The 16,102-nt window shown below is 46.6% G+C and overlaps 2 protein-coding genes across 2 annotated transcripts in view; both read right to left on the reverse strand.

Annotated features, from left to right (window-relative positions):
* The window catches only part of AKAP13 (A-kinase anchoring protein 13), a 100,779-nt gene extending 93,117 nt beyond the window's left edge, over nt 1–7,662 (reverse strand). The window contains exons 1-2 of the mRNA XM_054836426.1: nt 7,556–7,662; nt 3,704–3,780 (exon numbers count right to left, since the gene is read on the reverse strand). Of these exons, the coding sequence (XP_054692401.1) occupies nt 3,704–3,769 (66 nt within the window). The 5' untranslated portion in view covers nt 3,770–3,780; nt 7,556–7,662. The remainder of the gene's footprint in view (nt 1–3,703; nt 3,781–7,555) is intronic.
* The window catches only part of LOC129210572 (A-kinase anchor protein 13-like), a 121,899-nt gene continuing 113,083 nt past the window's right edge, over nt 7,287–16,102 (reverse strand). The window contains exons 9-10 of the mRNA XM_054836431.1: nt 14,630–14,819; nt 7,287–11,244 (exon numbers count right to left, since the gene is read on the reverse strand). Of these exons, the coding sequence (XP_054692406.1) occupies nt 8,221–11,244; nt 14,630–14,819 (3,214 nt within the window). The 3' untranslated portion in view covers nt 7,287–8,220. The remainder of the gene's footprint in view (nt 11,245–14,629; nt 14,820–16,102) is intronic.

The raw sequence follows: 16,102 nt of genomic DNA on the forward strand, positions 1-16,102 counted from the left end.
TAGATTGTACAATAGCTTTCTTTTTTTTTTTTTTTTGCACTAAATAAATTTAATTCTTTCAACCTCTTCTCATGTTTCTTAATCTCTTCTCATTGTTTCCTTCTGGATGCTTTCCAGTACACCTGTGTCCTCCTCACAGCAGGGCACCCAAAACCAGATTTGATGACACTGATGATGCCTCCGCAGTGCCATGCACAAGTCACCTCCTTATGGAGGACACTCCTTTAATATCACTCAAACCAAGATTTATGTCTTTTGCAATAGCCTCTCACTGATGATTTATTTGTGGTCTGCTAAAACTCCTCAGACTTTTTCTACCCATCCCTCTCCAGCTTAAACCTGACTCAGTAAATGTGCATTTTGCCTATTTCTTTGCAAACGAAGCACGCTGTGGCTGCTTTTCTCTCTTATCTGGATGCACTCTCCAATTTCTTAAGGTCACTCTGAACTCTGACCCTGTTCTCCCAAGTGCCTGCAACCCCTCCCAACCTGATGTCATCCTAGAGTGTTATAAACATACTTCCATCTTCCAAATCATGACTGAAAATATTGCAAGTTTTCCTCTAGAAAGTGTCCTTGCTGGTATATCACACGTTACTGCACCACTTGGATCACTGGAGAGATCAAAGTGCAAATCTTTTTCAAGCTTCATTCTCTGTGAAGTTATTTAGAAATGCCATGTCTGTCTGGGAGGCTGCAATTTCTGAATATACAGACATTAATTAATAACTAATTCATGTGGTAAAGGTAGGATGCATTAAATTCAACAGGAACTGACTTAATGAAATTAATAAATATGAGAAGGCTATTTCCCACTGAACTCTGCTTCTGGGGTCAGCCAGCAACAGTTTATCAGCCACAGGCTTAGATGACCGAAGCCGCCAGATGAACCCAGCAATGCAACCTTATCCATGCTGCCACATGGAGACAAAGATTCAGCAAATAAGGGATTATAACTGATTTCTGGTATCGACACAAGGAGAGGAGTACATCAGGGTACCATTCAGTTCAAACCGTTGCTTTACTTTCATAATGCTGGAGCCACCAGGCACCATTTCTAAATTATTTTGGTATCACAGTACGCAGAAGCCAACCCAGACTTCTCAGAGTTAAGAATCTACAGTTATTCAATTTAAAAAATGCTAAAGTCTGATTTTAATAGATCACATCAAGTTCCTGCCCCAGCTCTACTCAAGATCCCCAAAGAAAGCAGGAAGCTAAGGACCAGATGAGCACCCAACATGAAGGGAGCTTGGGAAACTGGTTACAGAATTTCTATAGCTGAACAAATAAAATCTTTGATAAAACATTCTGGAGATTTAAGAAACAGATGCTTTAAAAACCTATTCTAATTGGAAATTTTTTTTCCCATTATTTTCTTTTCAGTGCTTATAACCCTACAAACCATTATTTTCCTAAACATTCTTCAGCTGCAGTTTTTGCCTGACATGCACAAGAGCCTCTCTAAGGCAAAGTCTTCTGAAACAACTACAGGGGAAAGCGTGCGCAATCTTATGCATGTAATGCTGGCAGCACAAAACCAGCTAATTCTCAGCCTTCAGAAACCAACTCAGAAGAAGGAATTTTCCCCCTTCTCTTTCCAGCGTGCTCACGCTTACTGTCGTTCAGCCTGATTGCACAGTACAAGAACTTGCACTTTTTAGGCTCCAAAGTGTGTGTATATATATAATAGCCTGTGCACATAAACAACTTTCCACACTGTGTATTTGTAAATAACAATATTTATAAAAATTCTCACCCATAAACCAGGAGTTAATGCACTTCCCAAGGTCCAAAGCTGCTGACAGCGCCGGCGAGGCTGCGAAATACCTGCAGCTCCCGACCAGGTGCAAGCAACACTTCTATTTGCAACAAGTTAAGAAAACCACTTTTACTAACCACAAAATGGTATGTAATGAGAAAGCAATGAGCACCTGAAAGACTTCTGGCTACAAAATAAGTCAGCACTAAATAAAGCAGAGACAGAACGTGGCAGGAGATGCATGCTTCGCGATGGCTTTCACCGGCCAGCTCCCTACCCAACCTACGTGTGTGAATTAAGCTCTATTTATAAGTCATCCACTGATTTTTTTTTTTTTAAATGACCTTAATATAGTGCAGTTGTTATTTTGTTTCTGTTGAACTTAGCAACAGGAAACCCTGTCAGTCCTGCAGCAAACTTTCCATTCCCCTGGCACTCCCATTCCTGCACCAGAAAAGCCAGATTTCTAAAGAGGTGTTTGACCGGGTGGGAGGGAGAGGAAGAAGAAAAGAAAGCGCGCATACACACACACAAAAAAATCAAAATGCCTGTAAAACATGCAAAATGGAAGCCAAATTCAATGTTTCTTTCCTTTTTTCCCCTGTTTGAAAGGAAAAGGCAGAGCCTTAATTTGCATTTTCTAAAGATATCTTACTTAACTAGCAGATGCCTAAGTATTAGTCATGAAAATTAACTTTAAGAAAGAGTTGGTAAAAAGAAAAAAATCATCAGTATCTTTACACTCACACATTCCAGTAACAAAAGACTTACTTATCAGACAGCACAAATTTTAGCTTGGAAAGTTATTTGCTCTAGTCCCCAGCCAACTCACTGAGCAAACAGCTACAGAAATTAAGCCTTAACTTGTTAAAAACAAAATAAACCTGATTTTATTACAAGCTTTGGCAAGACTGTTCTGCAGCCTAAAGAGCTTTACTGTGGGATGAGCGAAGTTTTTTGGTGCTCCACCCTGCGATGTTAACTCATCCCCGCAATATTTTCTCTTTTAACAGCTTCATAATGGTACGCTAACACACAAACACAGCTGCTCGACGGCAACGTGCACCAACACAGGCTGCGAGCAATTTATCATTTACAAAACACTTTGGAACAGGAAGAAGAAACTATATATAAAGTATAGGTGGGAATGCAAATCCAGCCAGGAAGGTAAGACCAAAAAACCCAGCTCTTGATAAAGCAGACTATGGACTAGAAGTGCTTTAAACCAAAATTGCATTGCTGTCAAGCCCCATATTCACCTTTTTTCTTTTAATCACAGTCTTTAAATATGGCAAAGCACATTTAAAGAAAATGCCAATTGATTTTTTGATCCCTGGGCATGACCTTTTTATACTGTTTCACCGACGTGAGGAATAGGGGCTTTCCCCCCCACAAGCATGTATCCCTGTATGTCTTCCCATGATTAATTTGTCTTCCAGCAAAGGCACTAACACTCTCACCCAGCGATGCCTTTAGACCTCGGAGCCCGTGCAGGTACCAACACCGACTGCAGCTGCAGTCCCCTCTGCCAAAAGCTCCCCGGAGGGGCGAAGCTGAGAGGGGACAGAGCGACTCGCAGGACCACGCACGTGGCAGCTGGGCACGGGGACCTCGAGGGCGCTGCCAGCCCCCAGACAGCATCGCCGACCCTGAGCGCATTACGGGGCATCGCCTTTATCAAATTATATACAAATCTCGGTACCACCCTGCCTTGCGAGGAACCTTCCGGGTCAATCTCTATGTCACCGACTGAGACAAATAAACGTGGCTTCCCACGCTATTTTTAAAAGACTAAAACAACGTCACGGTGGTGGACGCCGTTCAGCTTTGCAAAGCCTACGGAAAGGAAACCAGCAAGCTAGTCGGCCAGCTGCAGCAGCGGCAACATTGCTTTAAAAAGCCCAGAAAACGACAAGGTGACAACGCGTAAGTGGCACTCACCGCTTCCTCGCGGGCTGCGCTCTCGTCACGGTCTTTCTGAAAATCCACCTCGTCTTCAGTTTTCATTTCCAACTTCCCTGTGAAAACAGAGGGTTCGCACAGGCAATTTAAAACCAAACTTCTTTCAGCGCTGCTGATATTTTTCTGTTTATTCAAACCAGTCTCAACAAAAAAAAAAAAAAAAGAAAAATCCAACCCCAAAACCCCTTCAACAAGTCCACTGGACTTCCAACATCTGGTTTCATTCCCGACTTTGCTGCTTGTTATTAGTTTTAACAACTATCGTGTCTGGGACTGAAGGAAACTATGAAACAGCAGCAAGCACGGGGTAAAAATCCTGAAAGGCTCTCGATGAGGCTGAGCACATCTGCATGTATTTGCCCATGTAATTTCTTGGATCCCACTCATATAGTTAAAAGAAGCAAAACTGTTGCTGTTTTTCTTCCTACCATAACCTGAAGATACTGCAAGAAACCAGCCTTGCCTTCTCAACTAGTATTTTCCATGTTGAAAAAAAAAAAAAATTATCACAGGCTTCCAAAATTCAGCTCACCTGCGCTGCCTTAGGGGTGACCATTAGGTCCCTGGGCTGGGAAGGCAAACCTTTTTCTGCTGGAATTTACAAAGTCCCAGCTGATTTTCCCTTTCCTCATGCTCTCACGATGGTGTCACCACTGCAGCGGTACAAACATCATGTCCCGGCTGCTTCTTCTGCCCTGCAAAGACTTCATTAGTCACCATTCCACGGGGGTTCCCTTCTGTCTACCTTTCCCTGGCATAAAGTCAACGTCCTAATACTCTGTCAACCCTAAGCTAATCACTCTCACGACACACAAGATACTTTTAGGGGAGTGAAGTGATTTGACCAAAGCCACCCAGATGGAGAGTGGCTGTGTTAGGGCTAAATCCCCTCTAATCCTGCTCCCTCTCTCATTTCTACTAAAAACAAACACTGGATGGATGACAACGCCTTCTTAAGGGCGACATATGTTTGCAGTGACTTTACCCGTGCAGGGATTTAGCAAGAGGAGCCTCCCATCTTCACGGGGAAATTGCTGTCACCAATGGTTTTCCACTGGCATTAAAGCCCACCCTTGATTTTGGGACTATCTGGTTTAGTAATGTTCTGTTGATAAACTAATCCAACTTCATTAAGTCAAACTGGCATGACTTTTGTCTCTATGAGTTTGTGGGCAGACTCTCAGAAATCAGAGGTAACTCTACAAATTTCTGCAAGTCCCACTCGTTGGCAAAGCAGAGATCACGGTTGTGATGAGATCTGCTTGGGGTCGCAGCAATGCCATGATGGCTGAGATCTTGGTCCAAAGACAGAAGACACCAGGAAGAAACCTTTGGGGCACTGAGGATGGGGGAAGCAAGCGGCGTAGTGATACTCCATGCTGGGTAAGAACTGGAGGACCAAACCATGTGTCCTCAGGATGAAATTCATGGGGACAATTTTTACACTCTGTTACTTCTTCCTAAACATTTATTAAGAAACATATCCCAAACAAAAAGCACTATAATGCAATCACAGAGGTCTCTGGGGCACAGCGTACCTCATCGTATGTGTGGTGTCATCAGTGACATTTGTTATTGGGTCATCCTGCTACTCGACCGGGGAAGGAAAGTGTGTAAGTGCTTTTCCATAGGGAAAATGCCATTGAGGAGAATGAGGTGAAGGCTGGTAACGTTCAAAATAAGGTGATATTCTTCTATCTGGCAATGAATGTTTTCTTTAAATGCTGAGATCTACAAGAGCTACACTAGGGATATTTCTCCCAGGAGAAGAGCTAGGGAGCAGTGATTACAGCATTTGTTAATTTAAGATGCCAAACCCCCACCATATAACCTAACCTTGCCAGGGTCGCTTTCTGCCAAGAAGCTGTATCTACTTGGAGGTGTTTTGTCAGCATAAACACATGCCATTTCTTCTCACCCAGCCTAGCTGCTGTGGTATGATTTCATATCCTAACTGCCTGATTTTTTAATGAGTAGCATCTATCTGCCTGACTTGCCAATAATGTGCTTGCAGAACCCATTACTCAGCTGTAATGCAGTTCTGAGTCTAAAGCTAAGAGCCTTATGAAAGTAGGATCTTCTAGCTTCACCGCCTTCCTTCAGTGTTGTGATCAGTCACTGGATATTTGTTGGGATAAGGCAATTACCCCTCTGAAGTCTCTGTTTTGGGGGTAGGCTGAAACTAAGCGGAGGCAATGAGATAGGTACATATTTGGGAGCAATTTCACAATATAAATAAAAAAATTAAAGAGCTCAATGATTTGGAGTAATGGCAACAGCAATTATCAGCCAGTTACGTCTCCGATAAATTAGCATGACAATAAAACTCTCCGACCACACGCGTTCCTGAGAAACATCCTCGTGACCTACACTTCCTTTGGGAAGGCTTTATGGTAGTCTATCAAAAAGGGATCTGATTCATTCTGCTCAGCACCGATGACTCCCGCATGGCTACAAAACACTCTGTACGAGCCCGGGCTGCAGGGAAAACTCCCCAGCACCGACACAGCAAAGAACTGACACAAAGAATTGAAGGCTGCCGCTGAACTACTTGCACAAAACGCGCTACCCAAAGCTTAGACATCGACGTGAGGAATGTACACAGCAACAGTAATAAACGATAAATCTGTTCTCTTGAATTACTGCCATAGACTTCTAGATGCTGCTTTATAGGAGGTGAATTTCAGAAATATTTCACATAGTGAGCTTGAATTCATAGCAGTCACTTGTCTCTGCTTTAAGCTAATATTTTATTTGGGCATCTGTAACATTATGCCTCAGAGCAATCCTAAAGTTCTTCAACAGAAGATATTCCAGCTGAAGTTTTGCTTTGTGCAGCATCCCATTGCAAATAAACAATTCTTCCTTACGAAGAGGACAGACCATTGGACTCCAAGACCTTTTATCCCGAAATCCTTAGGCATTGTAAACCTGTCACAGCATCATCTCCTTTCCCCTCTCCTCTTTCCATACCCTAACACAGAATGATGCCTTAATACTACTTTCCTACTGCAGTCACTATCTTATTGGGCTGTTTATTCCCTTCTCCTTTTAAAACCTCGCCTAGATCACATCGTGCCTCCAAGAATCCAACCAGAGATAAAGGCCTGGACAGTCGGTCGGAGCCAGCAGAGCGGGATGCTCCCAGAAGAAAGGAGCCCTGCCAGGTATTGACTTACAGCCACTCCCACCCTATTCAACTGTCAATCCGCCACAGCACTAAAATAAGTTTCTTTCCAAAACCAGCTTTCTAACCCACCTTTAAATCTTTCTACTCATTTACTAATGATCTCCTGACTAATGTTTACTGGTTATCTCTCGAGACAAGCTTTCTAAAAATTCTGAACTCAACAAAAAAAAAAAAAAAAAGGATTTGCTGGACCCACCACTGACTCCCCAAAAAATCAATCCTTTCCCCTGCCCCCAGTTATTCTACTATCATATCAGAACAAATCCTCTGCCATCACCCCATTCTGTATTTAGATTGAAGAAACAGCTCCCAGCATTAAAGCAGTGAAATAGCTTTATAGCTTTACAACTTCATGATTTATATCATGGCAGATTTTTTTTTTTTAATCATTTAAATGTTTTGTTTGTTTGGTGCTGGGAAAGCAAGAGGCACTGTATCATTTGCTCATAGCAAAGAAATAAATGGCAACTGAAAAAGTTCAGCTGCTTCCATTTAACAGCTGCCTGAACAGGTGGAATATAAAGATCAGATTAGCTCCATGCTTCAGTAGCAAATTCACCTATGATTTAATTCCAGACTGGAGCAAACAACCCATTTCTCTTTCATTCAATTTATCCCTTTATTTCCCCTTCTGAAGTTACCTGGTGACGTTTTCTATTAGCTCTTGTCACGCGGGCACCAGATGTCTATACTGTCCCCCAAGTGCCACCGCTCTCCCCCATCACCACTCATCCACGGGGAACGCCAGTCCCGCTTCCCAGCCGACTGCAGCAAGCAAAACTCATCAGCCGAGTTCCAGTACTGCTTAAATGCACTGGAAAACACCACCGGCTGCTCTGCCTGACAAAAAAAGCTGTGCAGCCAGGAAAAGGCGGTGGGGGTAGGGCTTGCTGGCTTTTTTAAATGACCTAATACCACCAATTAGGAAGTGGCTTTGCACAGTTCAGAACGCTGGCAGCTGTTTCAAGCAGACAAGCAAAGAAAACGCAAGAGAGCCCCGTCGTACTCTCTGACTCCATGTTATCAGAAATAAAGTGGAGAAGCGAAGGAATAGTGCTAACAGTGCTCAGGCCCACGTGAAAGCGTCTAACTCTAAGATACAGCAATCCACGTAGCTCCCTCCCATTCATTCCTTCTCCAGGCAGGACTCACATGCTAGAAATTCTTCTGCACAAATTCACAGGAGATGATGTCCTGTCCTTACCTCCAGTGCCAGCCAAGCAACATGCACTTGAACTGAAAGTTTTAATACGTAACTTCAAATTTCTTCTTTCTTAGAAGAAAGACCTGAACAACTACGCTTCCTCTACAAGGCAGATGTCCTGCTCTTATTTCCCTTCCTTTGGTGATGAGATGCTAGAGGCACACCTACAAAGAAAAAACCTAAGTAGGAAACCAAGTGATTTTTCCTACCTGTAACAGACTCCACTCCTTGCACCACCAGGTCGATGCTCCTCTTTGCTGTCGAGGAACTTAAATCCGTTTCTCCATTCAGGCTGGCTCCCACATCCACTGCAGCCTGGGGCTCAAGCCCCACTTTTTCTGCAGCTGGTAATTCAGGGGAACAAGGTGTCTCTGATGCAAAAACGACTGCATCAAAACTTTTTACCATTTTAGGAACTTTATCCAGAGAGAAGCCATCATCTGCCGAAACCAAACTCTTTACTCCCACATTTTCCAGTGACTCAACAGCATGTAAACGGCACGAACAGGGCGAGAAGGGCAATTCGGGTACGGCTCGGCTTTGCTTTCCATCGGGCTCAGCCAAGACCTCCCCCTGAGCTGCTTTCGCAGTTGGACCAGCATCACTCTCGCCGGCCGGATAAACAGTGTCGGTGCTGGAGTCGCTGTCACACGTGGGCTCTTCTGCGATGGGCTGAAGCGCTGCCCGGGGAAGCACGCTTTCCACATCCTCCTGCTCTTCCGGATATGCTGTGACAGGGGTTATTGCCACCGGCCTTAACACTTCCTTGCCCCCACAGGCATCGCTCGGGGCTCCCATTTCTGAAACATCCTTTAATTCGGGGGTGCTGCTGCGCGGGGAGATTTGCTGGTGGGTTTGACTGGGATCGTGTTCCCTGTTCAGCCCTGCATCCGGACAAGGGTCGCTCTCCGCGCCTGGAGACTCACCTGCCGATGCGGGTCCGTGCATGGTGCCTTCTCCTGCACCCACAGCCCCGTTCTCGTGGGCTTCTTTGGCGGGGACCGTCCCTTTCAGCCCAGCATCCACATCGTTGCCGCCTGCCGCAGGCCCTCCCTGACTGCAGGCAGAGGATTTCACAACTTCGTCGAGAAGTTCCTCCAACAAAACCTGCTCCTGGCCACTTGTACAAGCCTCCCCGTCAGGCTCAGCTTTGCCTCCTTCAGCCTGCTGCGCGGGGCTCTGCTCCGGAGAGCCCTCGTCCCCTGCATGGTCCCCAGGCCAGCCGCCTCCGGCAGCTACCCTGCCATGCTCCCCGCCGCGCTGCTGGGTGAGCTCTGCCGAGCCTGCCGCCGCCGCCGCCACTGCTTCCTGGTTTTGTTTAGATTCCTCATTATGAATTACAGAGGGTGTGCCAAATAAATTATCCTCCACACAGTCTGCGCCCTTGGCACACGGAGCTAATCCAGGGTCATTACCTTGCAGAGCTGCCTCCTGCCCGGGAGGTGCCACTGCTGCATCTCCGTCCTGACTCACAGCCGGTCCCTCTCCTCTGGGTAGGGGAGCGAGCAATTTTATCTCACCCCTCAGCCCCTCCTGCTCCAAAGCACTCTCCGCTATCTCTGCTTCGGTTTGTGCAGGCTCTTTTTCTACCAGGGATGTGCTTCCATCCTCCGGAGGGAGCGATGCAGGCTCACGTTTGGTCTCTTGAGCAGCGTCCAGTTTTAAGCTGTCGCCCATTTCATCTTTAACAACACTTTGATCAGCAGAAGGGCAACAGCTAGTAACTTCCTGACCTTCGCATGCAGAATTTGTGCTTCCTCCATCGCTGCTGCTGGTATCAGTTCCTGCTAGCTGCTCTTCAGGGGCTTCACTGCCCTCCATTGCTTCGGCTGCACATTCAGTGATATTACCGCTCTCCTGGCAACACACAGATTCTGCACTGCTTTGATTAGATCCACCAACGTCATCGTTTTCAGGTTCAGCATCAGAGCCATTAGTTTCCACACAGTCTTCCAATGAGGCCAGGCTGGATTTCCCACCTGTGCAATCCACATCCACCTGCCCTTCTTGCTCCCCACTCTTTCCACTGCTATGGATTTCCAAACCAGGACCAGGTTTTGATGCACACGCAGGAACCTTCACCCCATTCACTGCTGGCAACGCTGCTCCAGCACTCGCAGTGACATCCTGCCTCGCTGCGACACAGGCATCACCTTGGCTTTCCAAGAAGCCACTGTTTACCTGATCAGTGCATGAGTCTGCTCCAGTCTCTTTGTTATCGCCAGTCTTGCAAAGCTCGACGGAGACATCACCAGTGCCACTGTCTGCTTTCGTATTGTCACATGCCGGTACCTCTCCTACATCTGTATCCTCCCCATCTGCACACTCAGTGAAATTAAAATCACTGAGTAAGGGCTGAGCAGTACTGGCTGATTCTTCCTTAGCTGGCAACTGCTCTTCTAGGTTTGCAGTCCTCCTTTCACCGGGCTCAGCCATCCCATCCTCTACCTGCTGGTGGCCCGCAGCCCTCTCAGCCGCCCCTGTACAGTTCCTGCATTCAGTTTGGCCCATAGCCACATCCACGCCCTCCAAGGAAGCTGGGGCTTCACCTGCAGGTTCAACCACGGTAACAGTACTGCCAGCTGCACGCCCGTCGGCAGCCTGAGCTTCCTGGTGGGGACTATCTTTACTGCACAAGCTGGCTTGCTCCAGAACAACTCCAGCAGATGTCATTCCAGCCTCCTCATTTGTATTTCCACAGGATGGAAGATTTACGGCACCGTTTACACTTGCGCACGGGCTCACTGTGTAGTCCTCCTCATCTGATATGGTCCCGGAGCCTTCAGCAGAGGTTGGCCCCTCCTCTTCCTTTTTACTCAACATCACTGTATTTTTACTTTCACAGAAGCATTCTGGGCTCTTTGCATCCTCCAGGCTCAGCAAGTCATTTGGCACATCATTAAAAGCTCCCAAACTCCCACTGTTGCATTTCTCCTCCTGGTGGGTTTGGTCCGAGAGCTGCCCGACGTCCAGGTGAACAGGATCAGACAGACTTTCCTGCCTTCCTTCTCTTGCCATTTCTTCTAGGCTCTGAGAGGTAGCGGTGGGGTGACCATCTGGCTCTGCTCCTTTAGCACAGCTGTCTCCAGAATCCCCCAGCACAGGCTCTGTCTGCTGCCTTAAACTCTGTAACAAGACCAAAAAAAAAAAAAAAAGGATTACTTTGCTCTGTCACGCATTTACACTGTCTCCACCGCCTACAAGATCCGTATCTACATAATCCTATTGCACGTGACTCCTGCTCCCTCTGTACCTCTACCTGGTCACCTGTGACAGTTACAAACATACTGCAGTGGCTATTTTATATGTTGGTTTTGTTATGCAATGATACTGAAATTATTAGAATGAGAGAAATGTTGGTTGGAAAGAGCATCTGGAGGTCATCTAGTCCAACCTCCTGCCCGAAGCTGGACTATCGCCAACACAACGTCAGGTCAACCATGACTTTATCTTGCCAAGTCCCCAAAACCTCCAATGATGAAGTACCCACCACCTCTCTGCGCAATCTCTTCCCATGCCACACCACCCTCCCATACAGAAGATTTTCCTAACGGCCAGCCTGAACACCCCAAAGCTGAAATTTGTCTCTCTACCTCCTTGTTACACCATCTGCCACCACTGACAACCGTAATCTTTGTAATTGCTCTTCAAGCAGCTGTAGTAATATTTCTTGAGTGCACTTAAATTCGAGATCAGTAAACAGCAGAATTCAGTCTACCAAATAATGCAAATATATACCAGCCTAGTCCCCAAGGGCTTGAGCGAATGCTGCTCAAGAGCAACTTCAGATCCCTGCCCGATGGCACTCCCTGGTTCTCATCAGCATTGCTCAATTTTCTCTATATTGATGGAAACGCTACTTCAGACGTGGGAATTGGCTGACGATGTCCAAACACTGCCACTTGTCTCCTATTCCTAGGACTGAACTAATCATCTAATCTATTCCTGAGAATTGCATGCATAATTAAATATCTGAAATTTACTTCCTACATGGAAATAAAAATTTGAAAATGATGACATACTATTAAAATTAATATGTGCATTATCGTGGAACAGTAGCAACACACTCAATTCCTCTCTAATCTGCATTTTCCTTACAGAGCATCTGCTTTGTCAAGGATCCCCCAAGCTTTTGTAGTTTGCTACAATCAAACCTTTACTTAAAAAGAACTGTCTGTTTCAATATCTTCTTTTTTATTCTCTTTGCTGCATATCAAGGTTCACATCTTAGAAAAAGTGACTTGTTAAATTAACGAGCGATCTCAATCCTTCAACGTACACCCCACAGTGCTCCCTTGATTTTCTGTGGCAGGCTTGGGGTTTTGCAGCATAAGCTTTTGGAGGTCACGCTCGTTTCGCAGTAAGTGACTGCGACTCTCCACAAATACAAAACTCTAATGAACTATTTCAAACCTGATATTTTTTGCATTTATTTGTAAAAACACTCCAGATAATACATGCATCCTAGAAGCCTAACTTAAACAGGTCCCTGAAATTTTTTTTTTTAAAGACTCTAGTTCTCAGAGAAATAGATTTTCATAGCAAAAGTGTCAGCTTAAAGACCCTTTTCTTCCAGAATATTAAACCAGCCAATATGTTAATAGATGCATCACAGGGAACTTCTGAGTATTGTATATACAAATAGAGGCTAAAATTGTCACTGCTACATTGAGGATATTGCGTTTAGTCATCTTTCCGCACTGAGGTTTGCAAACAATGAGCAGCACCACTGAATCACAGACCACTAAACGTACTTCTGGTGTTTGCTGTGAACCTCCTATTTAAAATAATCCTGCAACCCAGCTCCCACATATGCTGTCACCTATACCAGAGCTCCCTGTTTTTGAGGCATCCCAAGACAGGTTAGCATCGGAGGCAGGCAGCAGGGCATCTCCACCCATCACGCAGCACCAGGGATGGGATGCGGGGCTCTGTGTGCAGCGGTACCCGCAGGCTGCAGCTATTTTTTGCAGGGCCAAAGAAACAGGATCAAACGGCGTGCCGGCCGTCTGGTGGCCATAAACCTGCAGCAGAGCATGGAGACCACGCTGCTGGTTCCCAGCCAGGATGGACAGACCCAGACGACAGCGATGCTTGCTTGGGAACAAGCAAGTTTTTCAAAAGGAGGGACTGCGTCAGCCGCCCCAGCATCCTCACAGTGAAGTCGCTCTGCCGATAGCCTGAAAAATAGAGCCGTCTCCAAAGGAAGCCAACTGGTTTTTAACTGACCCGAAATGAACCGAGATGGAATAATTACAGGGCTGCTTTCCAAATTCAAATCCGATTAGATGTGAAGTGAAACAGTGCTGGAAAGAAAAAGTCTAAACATAGCCTTTTCTGATTTCATTGTCAGGCAAAATGTACCCATCTGGCATTCGCACGAGCAAACAAGCGGCGAGCTGGATATGCTGGCCGTGCTTTAGCGTCTTCTGATGGAAAGGGGAAGCGATTTCACAGTTAGCCTGGGCGTGCCACTCCTGCCACCAGCTCATGTTGACATCAGGAGTAATTAAACATCTCAGGTGCCCAGGGAAGGGTGGAAACAGCTCAGGGTGGCCCGTACCTCTGAACATCCCCCCAGCCCCCTGCCTGCAGACAACGATTCTCCCCTTCCTTAGTTAAAGGAACAAGAATATCCTGTTATTTACAACCCACGCTTCTGTAACGGCAGATGTACGAGCTGATGAAGGAACACCCCGCAGTGATGCCAGCTGCGCAAGATGCACGGGTGTTTCTGAGAAATGGCACAGAAGCGTCCCTCCCACTGTTTCACCTTCCCATCCCAACCAAGCCCCTGTAGCAACTATTTTAAAGCGGTGAGAGGAAGCCCTTCCACAGCCCCACGGCTCCTGCGGTCCAACCACCATGGGGTCCCAGAGGAGCGCAGCAAGGGGACCACGATGGACACGTACCCCACAGAGCCAGGGCAGACTCATCCTCCGAGTCCTACACCAAGGCATTAAGGAAACGTCTGTTTTCTCCATCACCCGCCACCGAGAACTTTGCCCTCAGTCTCCTCTCTGACCCTGAACTTTCCACCTCAACAGACACGTACACACCGTGCGCAGCCCCCACAGACCCAGCCCTGCTCCGGAGCCTGCCTTATGCTGCCTGACGTCCCTCTGCAGCGTCTGGCAGCCAGCCCACCTCCAGGGAGGTTTCCCTGCCCATCCAAGCAGGTCCCAACCTCATGGAGAAGGTAGGAGCTGGGAGCAGAGAGAGCCCACGAGGCTCAGCAGAGCCAGTGATGCACAGCCCCAAGCCTGCTTCTCTTCTGAGACAGAAAAATTTGCTGCCTAGAACAGCTTTATCAGATCTCCCTGTGCTCAAACGAGAAGAAAACAGGCAGGTGTCCACCAGGATGTTTGCTAACGACACCCAGAGAAAACATCAAGGTAAATACACTCCTGAAGGGTGCCTATGTGGGGAAGTCCACCCTGGTGCCAGGCTGCTTATGAACCAGCAACCAGCCAGCTCTGCTTCTCCTTCATCATCTCACCCTTTTCCTTACCATGTGCTGGTGGCTCTGCATGTGCATCTGAAGGTGCCGTATGTCACACTCCAAGCTGGCCGCTACCCCCTCCTTGGCTTCAGCCGTCAGCATATAAACATCGAGCCGGCGGTGGTACTTCACGCTGTAGTCCCCCGAGTGCACGGTGTGCGACAAGGTGCTCCAGGAGTCCGGTTCCCTGACTTCCTCGCTGCAATAAAACAAGCGTAGGTTAATCTGCAGGCGAGGAGGGATGCTGCATTGCAGGACCCGCACGCTGTTCTTCACTCTGGACAGTCATCTAATCAACGGCCCGAGAGAAACAGAGCACCGGCTCCAGGGCCAGACAGACAAATACACACGCACACTTCTCGGTCTTGAAAATTAATGTGATTTAGAGTTAATGCTAGCCACAAGCTTTATTTCACAAGGTCTCTCTCAGGTAGAGACCTGTTTTTTCCCCAGACTATGAGACTAGCGGCAAAGGGCACAATAATTGCTTTTCAAAGCGGAATTTATTGCAGGTGAAGAACACCAAAGTAGCTGTTGCAGAAAAACAGACACCTGAAAGACAGACTGCAGAGGGACAAGTTAGAAGGAATGAGGATTATCGTGGTACAGATGCTACTTCTACGCTGAAACCAGCACACCACTTTGAACACCGACAGCCATCAAATTGTAGCAATTTTTGCACTCCTGAAATGAATTTAGCTTGCTCTGTGAAACTGCTTCTGTGCAAGACATTCTCAAAAGCTGTCTTTTTGCAGCAATATATGGATTTTCTTTTTACCAAGCAAAAGGAAAGAAAGAAAAGAAAAAAAAGATGCCATCGTAGACCAGAATGAAAAAATAACTCAGCAGTTACATGTATTCAATAGAAATTTCTATTCAGTCATCTCTTTTCAAATGTCAAACCTTGATTTTGCACAGGCTCGCAACTCAAAGCGGTAATTCTTCAGGTGTCACCGAGCTGGACAGAGGGTACGCTGCCCTTTTAAGAGGGTGAGGAAACATTTATCTTATCAAGGTGTTCATCTAAAGCTTCAGGTTTACAGATTTAATTTTAAATCAGAACTGATTCAGGAAACCCAAAATCTGTTTTCGTTGGCCCGGGACAGAGCAGCTCGCACAGCATCCTCTCGAGCGCCGCATCCCCCTGGAGAGACGTGGAGCCGAGCAGAACGTTACGGAACAGGGGCTTACGCTGACCTGCTCAGGGACGTAAGAAATGGAAATGTCTCCGTTTTCCTTTTACCAGGGCTGCGCCTACCGAGACCAGCCCCAGCTGAGAGCACATCCCTCCCTGCACGGAGACAGCCCCCGCCACAACAGACACCCCCAGATCTCCCTTTGCAGCACAGCTACAGATTTCCCTAGAAGGGGCCTGGGACAGAGATTGTATGCAAATAATTAAGGAATTCCAGAAAATACGTATACAGACATGCATACCATCAACATAGTTTTCAGCATCTTCGCTGACTGATTTCTTACTTT

This window comes from Grus americana, chromosome 10 (assembly GCF_028858705.1).
Source record: "Grus americana isolate bGruAme1 chromosome 10, bGruAme1.mat, whole genome shotgun sequence".
NCBI lineage: Eukaryota > Metazoa > Chordata > Aves > Gruiformes > Gruidae > Grus > Grus americana.